General features: G+C 28.7%; 1 protein-coding gene across 2 annotated transcripts; it reads right to left on the minus strand.

Annotated features, from left to right (window-relative positions):
• Positions 1-12,877: 12,877 nt before the first annotated feature.
• Positions 12,878-18,557, minus strand: LOC137819414 (G-type lectin S-receptor-like serine/threonine-protein kinase At1g11330). 2 transcript variants are annotated; one of them, XM_068623262.1, is made up of 8 exons: positions 17,858-18,557; positions 16,699-17,475; positions 16,333-16,458; positions 14,387-14,544; positions 14,087-14,297; positions 13,720-13,960; positions 13,482-13,632; positions 12,878-13,400 (listed from the first exon to the last, which is right to left on the minus strand). In XM_068623262.1, exons 1-8 carry the CDS (start codon positions 18,357-18,359, stop codon positions 13,095-13,097), a joined length of 2,472 nt encoding a protein of 823 aa, XP_068479363.1. In that variant the 5' UTR covers positions 18,360-18,557; the 3' UTR covers positions 12,878-13,094. The 2 variants fall into 2 exon arrangements, with proteins under 2 accessions (XP_068479363.1, XP_068479362.1); XM_068623261.1 differs by having other exon boundaries at positions 16,333-16,464; positions 17,858-18,551.
• Positions 18,558-19,021: the final 464 nt, after the last annotated feature.

Below are 19,021 nucleotides of genomic sequence, written 5' to 3' on the forward strand. Positions count from 1 at the left end.
ATAAAATTTCATATAAAATTCATTTGAATTCTTAACTCATCAAATTTGTATACTTTTTAATACTGACAAACTTTTTATAAGATGTGAAAAACATTAATTAAATAACATCATATTTCATACCCTCCTTTAAAAGGTCATAATTATTGTAATTGATTTCTAAGAAAAAATCAATTATTTTTAAAGTTTTGACTGAATAAGATGATAACTTTTAATATATATAACTCAGATTTTGAACTCGAAATTTGATCTTACATACTATTGATAACAAAAACTTAACCTATTTGTTTTTAGTAAGAGCTATCTTAAAAAATTTCATGGTCTCAAAGTGTATAGTATGAATTTAGATACATCATTCCTAATATTTAAAAGCAAAATTTATTTAATATTTATTAAGATTTAAATTCACCTTTTAATATGAGTTTATTTTAGACAAATTTATTTAGTCTATCACGTCATTTTTTATTGAATTATTGATGAATCTTTCATAAATTTATTGTCATATTGGTTCTTATAAATTGGTTTCGTAAGAATTAATTAAGGTTAAAGTCAATTTTTAATAAATACAATTTTAATAAGATATTGGTGCATATGTATAGACTTTTAAAAATATGGAGGCCTCGAATAATTAGAGGTCTTGTAGAGAGGAACTACTTGTCCTTGTCTTATTTCTAATCATATTGTTTTGTCAAAGTGGCAACTAATGATAACCACATCAATTTCTTGAATATAATATTCTTATAAACTCTTAAATAAATCTCAGTATTTATAATCAATCAATAAAAATAATAGTAATAACAAACAAGATTATCATATTCGATAGTTTAGTCAGACTTATGGGGGGTTTGTAAACTCGACTCATAAACCCAACTTGTAGACTTGTAAGAGTCTACTTCATATAAAAATTTAATAAAAAATATTTATATATCAAATCCATAATATTGAAATAAACAAGTTCATTCACCAACATAATATTAGTTCTCAAACTGATAAGATAATTAAATAACTAAAATAACATAAATGTTATCAAGTTTAAAAGTCTCATTCATATAATCCTCAAAGGAAATCATCTCCAATATTTGATTATAATCTTCATCACTATCATTATCATAAAAAATTATATTATCTAGATCAATTGCATCTAGAAATGAATCATTTAAACTTGTTCCTTCAACTAAGTCAAGATTTACACCATCATCTTCAACTTGAGTTTGCTCAACCTCACAACATTATCTCCTTCTTCAGTTATCCATTCATTATCAGACTCAATTTCATCAAATGGGATAGCAACAATTTTTCTAATTTGTTTGCTTTTGAAATTTAAGTTATACATTACATAAACCAAGTCATTCATCTTTTTCTGGTGCAAACAATTTCTTCTTTTTGTATGAACCTATAATTAAATATGAAATTTCAATAAATATATAAAACAAATCAAGAAAATAAAAAAATAATTCATGAACTTGAGCTCCAATTACGCTCACGCCTTGAAGAGCTACAAGTCAAATTCAAAACTCGAATAACAAACTTCTTTAATTTTAGAGTTCCATCTCCAAACATCTCCCACCATTCTCTAAGGAGCATAGCTTTCCTACACTCCTTTGCATTTTCAGTAGAACATAGTCCTCTATCACAGTGAAAGTAAGTAAGTTGCAAATTGATTTTTCTCCTTTTCTGTAACATCATTAACCAATCTTCTCATGCATATGTACAACCCCTCCGTCACCTAAACATCATCATTTCTAAAAGTTGGTTCATAGTGAAAGTGGGGATTTAGGTAATAGGCAGTTGAATGCAAAGGCCCATGAAGCTGATCATTCCACTTCTGATCAATGATTTTCCAAACATGTTTATAACTACGTACCAATTATGTTATATTAGTAATAATTACACAAATAAGTAATTAAATTTAAAATGTAAGAAAGTTATAAATGTTACCTTTTCGTGATATTATTAAAGTTTCTTTTAATCTTCTCTTTTGCGCAATCCATCTCCTCATATATAAATCCCATTGCGGGTTTTGCATTCGAATCTACTAATCGAAGGACCATCATAAGAGGGGCGAAAACTTTTAAGCATATAGTTACATTGTTCCAAAATCGACTATTTAATACCACATTTCAAACTTTTATCGCTTATTGTGAAGTTCCAAACTTGCTTGTTTTCCATTCTTCAGAGTTAATGGTGATAAATGATGTTTTCATTTGAAACAAACAAGCTAGAGTTAAGTAAGTTTTGGCAAATATAGTCATTTTAGGCCTTATCAAGTCTTTTCCCTTTGTAAACTTCTTCAAAATGTTAATTAACATTGTTCTACCATAAATGTAGGTAGTGATCTTTCTTCCCTTCTTGATAGTCATTTCATGGACCTTTAATTTCTTCTCAAAATCTTCAAAGATTAAATCAATATGATAAACAACACATGGAGTCCAATATAAGTGCTCCCTTTTTGCATCAACAATTGTCCATCATCCAACATTTTAAATATTTTTTCTGCAGTTTTTAAGATGTTGGAGGTAACTAATGAATAAAGAAACATAGTTTCTTTAGGAATGTTCACCAAAAAATTGCAAATGAAATGTTTTCTCTTATCTGTCCATGCAACAGACATAATGGTACAACATGTTATCTTCTATTCATCCCTGTACTTTTGAAATGGTATATCAATTTTGTCCACTGCTTGTTTCAAAAGCTTATCTCTGTTATTATGATATGATAAAGGTCTATAGTCAACACCACATTTACTAATCATGTCACACATTTTTGCAAAAGTTGGATTTCTAATAACATTGAACGGGATGACACTTGTGTAGAAAAAATCAACAATTTGAGCATCAACTTTTTCTTTATCACCTCTCTTGCATATTTGATTTAGAATAGCTTGAACACCATCAATAGATTTAATTTTAAAATATCTTGCTAGTGTTAACACTTTGTTCATTCTTTTCCCCATCATTAATTTGTTCAAGGCTATTCAACCTTCTTCTATTCATTGAGACATATTTAGCTTCTGAGACAACTTTCAATATTAAAACTTTGATTTCTTCTGGTACTGATACACAAGGTTCTGATTCATATCTAGTTCCAACAAGATGATGTTTGAATCTGAAAATGTGTCCTTTAAATGTATTTAAACAGTAATTACATTTCACTTTTTTTTGTTCCCTGAAATATCAGTTCCATGCTTTCATCCAATATTTGTTCTATTTCTCGTAGAATTTTTACTTCTAGGTGGTAGTGGAAATGTTGTATCACCATTACCGAAACTTGAATCACTTATATACATCTTACAAATTTTTTATTGTGTTGAAACATCAAATCAACAAAAAATAATTTAATCTCAATCACAATCTTATTTCAACCACATTCTAAATAAAAAAATCAACCCCAACGCAACTTAAAAAAATCAACCCCAACCAAACTTAAAAATAACTTAAAAATCTCCAACCAGCTTAAAAATCCCCAATCCAACTTAAAAATATCTCAACCCTAAATCAAACATTTTCTCCAATTCGAAACCCATAACCATGCGAACCACAAAACTAGAGCCTACTTGAAAATGAAGAAGACGAGACCATGACAGTGAGGCAAGGTATGACGACAATGATGCACAACGACAACGAAGTGTGATGAGATGGCGACCCGATCTGATGAGAAACAAGATGGCGATGTGATCTGATGAGCAGTGATGATGGCGATTACAATGACAAAGGCGAGGCATAATAACAACAATAAACCTAATCGAAACCCAAACAAGGTATGAAACAAAGCATAAATCCTAACATTAATTGAAACGAACATCTCTGGATCATTTTGGGTTTTTTTTTCATAACTCGTTCACTCGACCTCGAACTCACAAGTTTACACCAAGTTCAACATATTTGTCCTAGTCTACACTGAGTTTGTCAAAAAATGAGTTTACGGGTTCACTCGCCAACCACTAGTGGACTCGTAAACTCGAACGAGTTTAAGGGTGAACCGAAAGTTTGATAACCTTGATAAAATTAACAAAAGACTATTTGTATTAAGTTCAAAGATAATTTAAAATGTCAAACTAGTTAATGGAAACATCACTTTTTTCTTGTTCATTCTCAATAAAGTGACACAAATATCATCAAAGAACCAGATTTTTCTTGTTCATTCTCAATAAAGTGACACAAATATCATCAAAGAACCAGAATTATTAAGTAGGGACAATATTAATTGAATAAATCAACATTTTAAAATTAATTAATATTTTAGACAATACGGATAATGAATGGTATTGTTTCATGCAAACAATAGGTTGTTTTCAGCTTCACACTACAGAGACAGAGACAGAAACACAAAACCTAGCTTTGGTAACAAGTACATAGGAAAGTCAGATTATTCTTTTAGATTACACTTTTTTCTTCAATTAAATTCAATGTTATCAATGTTGGATAGCAACATAGAGCATTTGACCTCAAAATTAGTGAATTGCATGATGACCGCTATTTTGAAATTATTTTCTTTATTATTATTATTAATTATATTATTTGTTATAATTTATTTAGTTTTTTGTTAATACTTATTATTATTTAGTTTATATATTATATGCTTTAGATAGTTTAATATATTTGTATTTTTTTCATTTTATTATATATATATATATGTATATATATTAATTAGGAGTGACAAATGATTCAAGGCAGATATACACATATATGCTTCCTTATGGTTTAAAATATTAATTAAATAATTTTAAAACATAACTTAAAAATCACAATGAAGGAAACATATATTATCTAATATTCAATGTAAAAAATAATACATTTTCTTTTCTCCAATGTCAAATATTAAGAAAAAAAATTATGATTGTAGAAATATCAACTCTGAGTATCAAATAAATTTGGATAAAGGTCAAATAATGATAAAAAAGTAAAAATGATCAAATGTGTGACCTAGAAATAAGTTACAAAACTAAGGAAGAAAGAAAAGTTAATATAAGTTTTTTAGGTTACATAATAAATTCAAGGTGTTTTAGTAATTTAAAATAGGGACAGCTACAAAGACGATGATGGGTGGGGATGGGGCAAATATGTATGTACACATCTTTGTCTTCATATCTAATTTTTAAAAAAATCAAGTATACCCATACACAATTAATGCAGGATATCCTATCAAAATCGGGATATGTTTGGACAATACCCTAAATGGCAGGTTCATGCTTTAAACTAAAAGAGAGAGAGAAACTAAGTTGGACTCAAATTAAAGTCCAACCTAACAAACCAAAACATAAAAGGAAGAAAATACAAAAATGTTTTAGCCATATTGACTATACACAATTCATTTTTCTAATATATATATATATATATATATATATATATATGAAAGTGTTGTTCAAAGAGTAAAATGCAACACATATATGAAACAATAGAGATGACAAATAAATTCGTCCCTACGAGTATTTTTCGAACTCATCCCAATTTTGATGGAGAATCCTCACCTTGACCAAGTATGGGTATGGATAAATACCCAATTTTTTAAATTGAATATGGAGATAAGGATGAATATGTACATATCTGCCCCGTCCTCGTCTCATACCCGTTCTTATACTCATCCTCATCCTTGTACTAATCATCATTTTAAATTACTAAAACACTAATAATTTATTAGGTAACCTAACAAATTTATCTTCATTATTCCTCTTGTTTTTAGTTTAATTTTATTTGGAAAACCCTTATTTTTATTCTTTTTCCACACAAATTTTCATTTTTTCTTAGTTGTTGTTGGACTTGTGTTCAATATTTACAAAGTTCACTTAAATTCCTAAGGTATTTTCTCCTTGATTACACAATTTTTTTTTCTTTTATAGAACTTCGTCCAAATCATGTATTGCATTTGAGGAAACGTAAACCTTTCATTAAATCAAACTACCACTACTTTTTAATATTTTTATTTCTTAAAACTTCTTTCTTTTTTTCATTGGACAATCACTGTCTAGTGTAGCGTTAGGCGGTTTACACAAGGGTAGACATGTAGACGATCAACGTCTAGTATAGTGTTAGACAATCTACACAGGGTTAGTCTATCAATGTCTACTCACGGTTAGACAGTCAATGTCTTCTCCTAGGTAGACAATCTTTTTTCCTATATATAGTTTTGCTTTTCTCCTATATCGTTTACACACTCAAATAATATGTTGACATTTCAATCTTCTTCCTTTAGTGTCTTGCGCATGCACTATTTTCTACTTAAATAAAGTATTTTGTTCTTCTTTTGTGGTTTTCCATGTGTGTATTTTCTATCATGGTATCAAGAGTCATGGATGTTTTCTGATGGGCATATCTTTTCTATGTCTCTTGTTCTTCATTCTTGATTCTTTTCTTTTCCTTCTTTCTTCCTTCTTCTTTCTTTCCCATGGTAGAAGATTTCAAACACCTTTTGTTCATAGTTGTTTGTTAATCCATCCTAGCGATAACCCTGCTACTTGTCTCGTTGTTCCCATTCATGATGGTAATAATTACCATTCCTGGAGTTTATCCATGGAGACTGCTTTTTAATTTGATCGTAAAACAACAACTATCAAAATTTGGCGTCGCTATTGAGGAATCCAATTTGAATTTGGTTATTAATTTTCTTCTTTATCTGTATAACTTTTTTTATGTATCTGCATAATTTTATTTTTTATTTTTTTTACATATATAACTTTGTTTTTCATTCTATTTATATAGTTTTTCAATTTTCATTGTGATTAAAATTCTAATAAAAAAGAGAGCGTCTAATTGTTTTTCATCTTAATTTTGATTCTAAAATTCAAATGGATTTAGTTTCTATACTAAACCATCTTTCATGTAGAAACTATTCTTCATCTCGTCATGATCAATAGTACAACTATAAGATGCATTGTAAGTCATATGTGCATGAACCTTCACAATTTTATGAGCATTCTTTACAGCACAATGATCCCTACTCTCAGCAAGCCCAATAGTTTTATGAGTCATATTTCCAGCAATCTTGTGTATGCCTTGGCCAAAAATTTTAACAAACATTTTCTTTGTGCTACAATATATGAAGCTATTGGCCTATATAGTAGAGAAGATGGTTGAGGAGATTTGTTGCAGTTCTGCCTTTCCCTCAAGCTTGACGAGGGAGTTCTTCTTTTTCCACTTTTATCATACATGTTTATTTGCTTGTGTTTACATTGAGGACAATGTGTCATTTAAATATATGGAGGAGAATCATAGTTTAGTATTTCTTTTTGTCTTTTGTTTTTGTTTTTCTTTGATTTGTTTGAGTTTATTTTTTTCTTATGTTAAAAAATAATAAAAATAAATTAGTTTCTACGATTGTCTAATAGTTGGTAGTTTTATAATTCTTGAAAATATGAGTTTATTAATTTGTGTTGTTTGGATTTCCTTTAAAATTGATAAATAAGTTGGTTATATGAAACTATGGATTGAATATTTTTTAATAGATTATCCTTGGTGAGTTTTGGTCCTTGTTGATAGATCGTCGGATGGTTTGTTTGATAGACTATTTAATACATTTTTTAGTGTGTTTTCACTCATGTTTGCTTATACTCTATAACTTAACTTGATTCTTTGTTTTGCAACTGCGATTTACATGCATGAACTAATATGATTGATACATTCTTTGTTTAATTTAAGCCACTAGACATATTAGTCACCCTTCATGATAATCCACTTGTTAGTCTCCTTTAGCCTATAACATTTTTCTTGTTTTTAACCTTCATTGTAAACCTTAAAACAGAAAACCATGTTGTCCTTACCAAAGAAAATAAAGGAGCTTTAAAATTACTTTGGAAATTTATTCTTGAATAAGTTTAAGGGTGTAGCTCATTTTCATAGTTTAGCTCCTCAGTACCGAAAATGATAGAAAAAAAAAGAAGAGTAAAGAACGTAAGAGTGGACCATCTAAGACACTGGTAAATCGTCTACTGCATGAGAAAAGCAAAAACAATATCTTGAAATATAGAGAGGAGTTCAATTGACATGATACTTACACTTATCCTCTGTTGATACTTTATTATATGGTTTTAAGCATCTTTTCCCCGTTTTACCTACCTTTACCTTTGCCCTATTACATCCTTTATGAAGTCCTCTTGATCTTTGATTTCATGTTTTTCAATTGTTGTGAATATTAAAGTCTTGTTAGGCATATGATAGTGTTTATGTACATGAGTGTTAAGTATAAATACCAATCGAAACACTTGAGAGTTAAGAAGCATCTAATGAAAGTTCTATCCTTCTTGATCCATCCTTTGATTTCACTTACCTACTTATTTGTTAAAAATATAGGAATTTCCATTCACATTTTTCTTGTTTCCTTGAATTTATATCATACTAGTCATTATGCATTCTTAGGATCTGTTGTAAATTTTGTCATTCGTTTGTACTTTTTTCCTTTGATTTGTGTTGAGACTATAAAGTGTTTTGCTCAGAAATGGATGAGCATAATTTCATTCACACTTTAAAGCTTTAAGCATAGATTATTGGACTATAATCATGAATAAATCCACTATTTTAATTGAGATTAATCTAATTGAGTTTATTTTGGCATTAATTGTTAGTTATGTTAATATTGTATTTTAGTTGTAGTAGACAGTCTAACTAGACGATCTGAATGAAGTGTCTACCACTGCGAGTGGGCTAAATCACATGAAAGTCCAAGTTAGTTCTTTGAATTAAAATAGGAAATAAAATATGAGTTAAAGAATTACATAATTAAATCTGCAATATCAAAGAAAAGGAATTGGAAGCAAATCTTCTATAGGGATATTCTTTTGAATTTCGGAAATTAAAATTCCCTTGTTAAACGCAGCAAAAACAAAGCAAAACTCCGTTGAATATATTGTTCAAGTAAATTTTCTTCAAATATCTCTCACAATAGCGTTGGGTTTAATTATAATCAATGCATAAATTTGAATGGAGTTTGGAAACAAAATATCTGGAAGAGAATCGAGAACGAGATCTAGAACTTATTGGGAAAGAAGATATCTACTTAATAATTTGAAATAGAGATAGGAAACATTTGATAATTATTAATTAATATCCTGAGGCGAATTTTGATTTCGATTTTGTGCAAAAAAAATAGGATTATAAAAGAGACGTTAGAGGAAGAACAGGGATCATGTTTTTGGCATCGCATTTTATAGTCACACAATGCACTCGAAACCTAGTTTTATTTCCCTTTTGTTATTTTCTTGGTTTTGCTTCCGCATGGAAGACTAAAGACTTTTGGCTTGATTCCCTTATGATTTCCTATTGAGTTATGAGGTTATATAAAGTTTTGTTCAATTTTCTTTAGTAGATTATGCTTTATTTTTGGTCTTTTTGAAATTAATTTTCTATTAAAAGAATTGCTTTTGAACACCTTTTGAGAATTCAATTATTTCTTTAATTAGATTTCTTGGTTAGCTTGCTTAATTCTAATCAATCTCTTGTTCGCTTAGTTTGAGAGGTAGAAGATAAACATTTCACGAGTATACACTTGGAACTAGTGAGATACTAAATACATTTGTAAATGCTTGTTTTGTTGATAAGATCGTGTTCAATTTGATTAATGCCTATATGATTAAGTTTTACATTTGTGTGAGAATTGAAGGATGAAAATCTTAGGAAAACCAATGAGGAATTCATGGTAAATAAACTTGGGAGTCAATGTGTGTTCTCTTCTACTTTTAATCACATTTTGTATTTTCCTGCTGAACAATCACAACCCCCTTTTCCTTTACTTATTGCTAATTTTCATTGATTGCATATAACTTTGAATACTAATTTAACTGGATTTGCTATTGGATTTGTTGGGAGACAACTTGGGGTCATCTGACCTTGTTTGTACTATAATCTCTTTGGTGTTAGATGATGTATCACCTTGTTAGATGGCCTACGCTGAAATCTTTTTAATTTGACTATTAAACCATAGCTATCATACATGCCTAACAAAGAATATTATCTTTGAATGACATTATTGAAATAAACTTCTCACGAGATTGTGTTTTTGTAGCTTAGAGATTACAAAATGTATAAAGAAATATCAAATATATGATGAAAAAATCATAATGATATATTCTATAAACTTGTTCTCAATGAAAACATATAAGAACATAACATGGTGATTAGAAATATGACATTTTCAAATAGGAAATAATGATAAATATGAATTATACAAGTATGTATTAATCTAACTCTCCAACTCTTGCTTAAGTTAGATAAACTTGAGTATACATAAAGTAATAACTACATAAAAAAAAAGTTTAACTAACTAAAATAAATAATTTTCTAATAACAACTATGATCAAATATTTATACTATAAAAGATAAGTAACCTCTATTAGATGTTGTGTCCATAAGACGAACTAACATTGAAAATTTTCTTTACATGACTTTAGTAGAAAAAAAAGATAAGGTATAATAGTTTTCTCAAATATTATTCTATTATCAGTGTTATATGTATTTCCTTGGAAAGAATCAATATGTTAGATTATAGAATGCTTAAGGTGGAAATGTGTCTATTAAATTTGACATTTAAAAAATCTTTTAATACACTTTATTTTGTAGTTTTTAACATAAATGGTGTAATTTAATTAATATCACCTTACATTCTATTAGGTTATGTTTTTGTGTCAATGGAACCTCAAAATGTTACATGGCTTGTAAATCGAGAGTTCGAAAAAAATCCTCTCTCTTCTTTATTGTTTTATTTTGCCTTGTCGAAGATGTCTAGATTAAAAGATAATGAATAGATTATACCTATATACAAATGTGGATTTTTCCACTTGTTCTTTTTATAAAATTTATATCTTTACTTCTTTCAAGGTTTCTAGTAGGAGTCTTCAAAATATTATGGATCTTTTCACTACTTATGGTCAAGCTTTGGGTCAAATCTATAGTAATGAAAAGTGTTGCTTTTATACTAAGCCAAATGTTATCTCTACGATAAATTCTTGCCATTTCTTCATAGTGACATATTTCTTGGTTTTCTAAGTGAGTTAATAGGTTACTTCTCGATCTATATTTATGTTTCTTTGAATTTTTATGTTGACTTGAGGTTGTTATTATATCTACTAAACATGCTTCTAAATACGATTTGATTGGAATGTGATTATTGGCTCGTGATGAATGTTTTTCACAATATAATATTATTGGACTACTTGATTGAAGATTTTCTCCTGTGACCATTTTCACTATTTTCATAATTATAGAAAATATGTATGCATATAGATTAGTTAGTTATGGGGTGAATCATAAACAAGATTTTGTTTGATGAAGTTATTTACTTAATTTCACTATATATGAATTTTTTTATAAATAAGTTTGACTTACCTAATTTAGGTTTGCTTCATTTCCTATTTTACATGAGTTTTGGCCTAATCCTCTCTTGTTTCTTTTTTTATTTATTTTTTTCTCTTCTTTTTGTACCATGGATTACATGTTGCATATAATGAAAGAACCAAAGACTCTCAATTTAATTAGGACGTATTGGTGATGAGTGCCATAATTTATTTATATTTCACGCAAAAAGATGGACACTTATGAACTTCAATTGTTAATAAAGTTATAATTCAACCTTTAAGTTAGGAATTTGAACATTTTTACATATTTTTGGATTATGAGATGCATAAGAACTATTTATTCCCAAATTTATGCTAATTTTAGGATTCTAGGGGAAGATGGAGATAAAGGACTAAAGGAGGAATGGAAAAGTTAAAGACGAGGAGAAAATACAAAGTTTGAACATTCAAAACTCGCCCAAACCCGCCGAAACAAGATCACTCCAGAGGTAAACTTGCTCTCTGGAGAAAATTCGCCCAAGAGCTTGCCCAGGCTCGATTGAGCGAGTTTGACAACAAAGTTTGTTTTTCTTTATTCTCGTGAAACTCACATGAGCAAGCAATATCTTGCTTGAGCAAGATTCCACTTAACCTACATCAAATTAGGTTAAATAAATGACGTGAGGCAGAATCCTAGACAGAGGGATGATAATTAAAGATAGAAAACCCTAAAGGAGACAACCGTCAAGGAGAAATTCCCTAGATCTTCTTTTCTTGCTTTCAAAGTTTGTAATGACCAATATGAGTGGCTAAGTCTTTCCTTTGGGATTGAGAGTAATCTGTTCAAACTCTTATGTAATGAAGTGATATTTGTTTATAATATTTTGTTCTTGATTGATATTGGTATTATCAGTTTATTCTTAAATTTTAAATCTTTATTCATGATTTTGATCCTTAGATTTGACTGGAAAGTATCTGACCTAAATGATAATGCTTAACATATTTGAATGCTAGAAATATATTTGAAATGTTAATTGTTTTACAACATTTGTTTGTAATGATAAGAACATTTTTATAAATATGCTAGGAATCAATATTCAGGAGACAATTTTAATAATTTATATGCAAGGAATCGATTATGAATGATTTTATATGTATATCAATTTCAATCAAGATGGAATGTTATATGTTTTTATTCATTGAAACTACAGGACAAGTGAGAAGGATTAACCACATCCAAATTTTCTCAATTGAATCATCTAAATCGTTTACTTTGTTTTTATTTAATTTCTTACATAAATTCATGATACTAACAACCTTTCAACAAACTTTTGCACATCTTTTGATATTTAGTGAATATTATACTTGAGATTTTAGAATTGTTCCTTGTGGGTTCGATATCCGTCCTTAGAGACCATTTATTACTTCTGACTCAATACACTTGTCGAATTAAAGAGTCATCAATTTGTCTCATACTAATACTTAATGTATCAAAGCCTTTACATAAACAAAAAGGAGACAATAAAAAAACAGATAACAAAATTTACGAAATCATTGAACATAATGTAAAAATATACCACTAAGTTTTTTTTTTAATTATTGAGTTGTAAATTTTTATGGTAATTTAACATTTAACCATTTTTCTTTCATTATTCTCAAATCTATTATATGAACAGTTAAATTACATAAATACATTTCTAAGAGTCAAAAAGTTTCATCTAAGATTCCTAATTGGACTTCAATTTAAATATTGATCTTTTTTTGAAGTAGATAATAATAATTGAGCTATAAATTTAACATAATGAATTGTAGTTAACAATAAAAATGTCAATCCTAACTATTATCTACCTTGGACTTCACTTAGAGTCACATTGTTGTTTGAGTTAAATTGACTTTTTTGAGAAGACTCTGAACTCTGACAATTTTGTTTTTGAACAAATGCAACTTGCTTTGGAGGAGGAAGATGTGTAATCTCACTTATAAGCATCAAAACCACAGTTGATATGGATGGTCTTTCTTTAGTAAGTTCTTGAACACATAAAAGTCCTATATGTATGCACTTCAACATACTTTTTTCAAACACTGGATCCCATATCTCTTGATCTATTATAGTTATAATGTTGCCTTCATTCCATAATCTCCATGCCTAAAAATACAAAATTTCATTAACAAAAATAATAATATTTTTTCTTAATAAAACAAAGGGTCATAAGTTAGAAAGACTTACAAATCCAACGAGACTGAGTGATTGTTCATCATTATGAAAGCTAGTATTTCTTCGTCCACTTACAATCTCTAGTAATAATACTCCAAAGCTATACACATCTGATTTTTCTGAAAAAATTCCTTCCATTGCATATTCAGGAGGCATATAACCACTACATTAAAAATAAATATTATAAGTAAAAATCAAATTATTTAATATTAAAATAATAATAATGTACAATATTGAAAATGATACTTACTAAGTTCCGACAACCCTTTTTGTGTTAGCTTCATCATCATTACCTCCTCTAACAATTCTAGCTAAACCAAAGTCAGATATCTTTGGATTCATATCATCATCCAATAAGATATTGCTTGCTTTAAGATCTCTATGTATAATTCTTAGTCTTGAATCTCGATGAAGATAAAGTATTCCTCGTGCTATTCCTTCAATTATGTTAAAGCGCTTCTTCCAATCTAAAACTTTCCTTTGAAGTGGATCTAGAAAAAAAGTAATGAATACACGAAAAAAAGATATAAAAGTTATATGAAAGTTTATATTATAAAATAATATTTAAGTTATAAAAAACACCATTAAACAAGAGCTTAGAAGAGGCAAGAACTAACCAAAGAGAAATGAGTCCAAACTTTTATTTGGCATAAACTCATATACCAACATTTGTTCCTCCCCTTCAATGCAACATCCAAGAAGTCTTACTAGATTTCGATGTTGAAGTTTAGAAATCACTACCACTTCATTCATGAATTCTTCTAATCCTTGTCCAGAAGTTTTTGAAAGTCTTTTTACAGCAATTTCTTGTCCATTTTCCAAGTGTCCCTAAGATAGTAAAAGATCATTAATATTAAGTTATATAATATTATTAATATAAAAATAATAATAATAAACATCTTTTATGAAAAAATTACCTTATATACAGGACCAAAACCTCCCTTTCCAAGCATGTTACCAAAGTGAAAATTGTCTGTAGCATTTGCAAGCTTTTCAAATTTAAAGAGTGGCAGCTCTTCCAATTTAGTAGTAATTTCCTTTTTCTTTCCGCTAATCTCATCTTGAAGCACACTTCCTGATAAATATAAATTATTTAGGCAAAATAAATTAGCAATAAAAAAAATTTGAAAGCAAAAATATCTGTGTAGAATTGATAATGTTTTCATATTTGAAAATTTCATATTTTGACATGTGATAATTAATGTGACAGTGTTCATGTTTAATAATTAAATTGATAAAAAAAATGTTAGTGCATATAAATATCACTTTAGTGTAAATTAATTTTTAGAATTATTTCAAAAAAGACTAATAAGGTCAATTCATTAGTCTAGATTAGCTAGAAGTAAAATGCTAAAATATTTAAATAGAAAAAAATAAGTTAGAATTCGGTTAATAAGAGGAATCCAATCCTAAAATTATTAATTAAAAATTAATTTCAAAGAAAATAATAATAATTTATTATATTAATTAAACTAGTTATTATTTTAAAAATTAAAAAATTATTTATACTAAAATAGTTTTTATTATTAATAAAATTTATAAACTAGTTTATGTTATTACCAACCAAAATTTTAGTTACTAATTTTATAATTTAAAGTAGTTGGTAACTAAATCTTTAATATTTAATTAAATATCAAGTTAAAAATTAATTTATAAATTTATTATAAAAATTAATTTAAATCAATAATATTTTTAATCTCTAATATTTAATTTAGTCAATAATTAATTATTTTTTATTTTTAAATTAATTTTTATTTAATAATTTTTTTAATGCTAATTTTTGGAATTGAAAATATTAGTATGTTCAGTTGAGAATTTGACATTTTGGATAACTAAATTCTAAATTTGTACAAGATGTAGTTTAAAAACAAAGTGTGAGAAAGTCTAATAATGTTTTATATTATTATTAAACTAATAACATTTTATATTTATTTACATAAGTCCAGAATATTTTATTTTCTATAAATCCATAATGAAAACCATATTTTCTACTATAAATTTTATTTTTAAAACATTTTCTTCTTTTTCAAAATTGAAAAAAAAAATAAAAAAAAGTCAAAATTCGATTACTACTAGAGTGTTTACAGGAAATAGTACTGTATACAGTTAAGAATTTGACCTTTTGTAAAATGAAATTCTAAATTTGTGGAAGGTGTAGTTGAAAAAATAATAATGTGTGAGAAAGTCTAATGATGTATATTTTATTTCAAGATTAACGGCAGAAAAGTAAGGTACACACATGGCTAACATCCTATTCATCGTATCTTCTTCGTACTATATTCCTGCTCATAAAGATTCGTTCAAATTTGTCGGTTTATACTATTTTAATGTTTTTGTCTCCCTCTGCCCAGAGTTTCCCTATCATCCACAGCCAGTAATGTCCACTCTATTTTTAACTCATCAAAGACAAATAATATCTAATATAGAGATACAGAAAAAAAAAATTGAAAAATAGTAAACGTCATAAAATTTTTAATGAAAAATAATAATTATACTGATATCACTACAAGAAAATCAAGAAGTTGAAAAAATAATTAGTTGCTAATTAAATTAAAAATATTTTTTTTTAGTTTTTAAATTAATTTTTTATTATTAAATAATTTTTAAATTGGTATCTAATTAGCTACCAAGGTTTTAACTACCCATTACCTTAGTTGTTAATTAGAAATCAAATTAAAAATCATTTAACAATAATAAAATCTAATATAAAAATTACAATTTTTTTAGTCTCTAAAATAATAGAAAAAAAAATTTAATCTTTAAAATAATTTTTAATTTAGTGAATTAATTATATTTTATCTCTATAATTGATTTATATTTCAGATTGTATTGTAGTATATAAATATAAATTAGTCAACCTTACCTTTATGCTTAGGAGTAAATTTCCTCCACAGAAGATAAGCACTGATTGCAGTTGCTAATGCTCCAATTGCCCCCATAATGCCAATGATTAATACCTTGTACTTTCTTCCCTTCCCACCACCACTAGCTGCATCTTTTTAGTAAAAAGAACCAAAAAGATTATTCAGATATTGATATGAAATCTCCTATCATTCTTTAATTCTAACATTGAAAAAGGAAAAAATATTGTTTGTCTTTGCTTTTAGGTATAAAAAATGAAAGACACTGAAAGAGAAAATGAGAAGAAATAATAAGTTTTGGAAGCAAAATAGGCTTAGAATTGATGTAAATAAGAGCAAAATGTTGTGAGTAAGGAGAGAAAACATACGTAGAAGCTGTGATGGGACACGAATGAAGAGATCAACCCCTCCATTAGGAAATTTCTGCAAATCAATCAAGTCTCTGCTCCAGTACATGCAACCAATATAAGAATCATATGCATATGCCAAGCAAGAGCAATTTGCCAAGCAATCTGCTCCACATTTCTCTTGGTCTCCATCTGATCTCTCTGAAAAGTCAGGCACCTTCATGTTATGGTACTCCAAAAAACCATCTTCTTCAACTTTTTCACTCACATTTCTCAACTTGCCACAATTCAGTGCCACATTCCTCACACACCCATTTGTCCAATTTTTGCTGTTCCATTCCTCTGGCTTCCTTGGCTCAAACCCCTCAAAACAGCTGCAAATTGGTACTGTGGAGTTATCACAGCTTCCAAATGGCCCACACTTCCCATAAAAGTCACATTCATTCTGATCCACCTCAAAGTCCAGAAAGATCGTTCTGTTCAGAAACTCCACCAGTTTTAGTGTGCCTCGTGGAGTTATGGTAAGGATTCCAAACATGGCTGGTTTCTCAAAGTTGTAGGTCAGATAAGCAGTTCCATTATCATTTGGCTCAAAACGCCACCCATATAAGTACTCAGTTAACATCCTTGGCGATCCAAGGAAGACTCTTCCATTCCATGGACCAGTTCTCCAATATGGCTTTGTTTTGTTGTACCAAAAAAACACTTCTGGAGCATCCAACCTTTCAAGGCTCCCAGTGAAGTACCCGGAAGAAGGGTCAGAACTGCTTTTCCATGACACATACTCAATCTTCTCACCTGTTATCATCCACAGATACAACATCAGATCTTCATATACATGTTCCTTTGTTTCATTTCATACAGCTGTCTTATATATCTTCATATCCATAAAATAACTTCAAAAAGTTTGGATATTTCACAATGGCATATATCATGATGAAGTCTCTAAGAGTATAGTATAGTCATAATCAACAAGTCTTTAATTCGAGTAGTATTGAATTCAGAAAACTGTGATTGAATGACAAAATATAAGCATTCTGATAGAACAGTAATTGATGTTTTCTTTTGATGTCTTCTATCATTCCTTTTCAGTATTAAAAATGGATTGAAGATTGTATATAGGTCAATAACTTGACCATTTTATCTCATCATACAGTAGTAAATGAAAATCATAGCTTACCAGTGATCCTATTACTCGCAATTTTCATCGATGGCACAGCAATATCAGCAGGGTGTGTGAAAGTGTCCCATAATGTTGTTAAGCTTGAGACATCACGAAGGATCAGATTTCCTGAATTGTCAAGTTGAGCAGTTGTGTTGGTAGCACTAGCTGACATATTTGTTGACCACATCACTCTGTTTTCTCCATTCAACACCACAAGATTCCCATCCTTGTGAATTTTGAGCACCCCAGATGAATCATTGATCAGTGGTTGATCTCTATTTGCTGTCCATATGATGTAGGTTTGAGAGAGATACCAGATTCCCACATAGCGATGTGTAGAGTTTTGAGGGCTGAAGAATCCAAGCTTGAAGTCACCGTTGCTTGAGCTAATAGTCTGAGAGTCCCTGATGAATCTGGTTGATGTGATGCTATCATTCACAGAACTTACACCCCAACAGAAGCTGCAAAATATGAGCAAAAAACTCAAAAAGTGATTGATTCTGGTTGGAAAACCCATGAATCTAATGGTTTTTGAATGTGGGAATACTAATTCTTTTGGTGTTGTTTGGATGATGATTCTCTCTTTGTGAATACTAACACTTCTTTGGGTCTGATGAGGTTGATTCCATGTTATTGATCATCAAAAATGGGGTTGAAGTTGTGCACCAAACTATGATCCTTAAGGTTGAGTTGACTTTAGTTACGCGTTAAGCATGCGAAGTAGAGTGGAAAAAATGTAAAAAAGAATTCTCGAATCACATTATTTTATTCAGAAGCCAACTTGCGTATACCTTGTAATTCGTTGCTTCTCCCAAAATAATAATTGAACTAAGACTACAATTCGTTTTATGTTAATTAATTAGGAGTGCTTTGGCCTAATGAGGTAGACAAATTATAAGATATAAAAGATTAACCATCTAACTCTTTAAAAAATTATACTAATTTGATAAAAGAAAAAGAGAGATAGAGAATAGTTCTAGCTAGTAATGTTTCCTCTAATAAGCAATATGTGGAAGCCATGAAACAATGTATATTATTTGAGATTGACCTTTATTTATGGAATTATTGTCATTATTTTCTTTGTTTTATGTTATTGAGGATATTCATATTTATCATAATTTTTTTATCAATGAAGTTCAATTTTACACATTAACTTTTTGAAATGAGTAAAATTTTAAA

Source organism: Phaseolus vulgaris, chromosome 10 (assembly GCF_000499845.2).
Source record: "Phaseolus vulgaris cultivar G19833 chromosome 10, P. vulgaris v2.0, whole genome shotgun sequence".
NCBI lineage: Eukaryota > Viridiplantae > Streptophyta > Magnoliopsida > Fabales > Fabaceae > Phaseolus > Phaseolus vulgaris.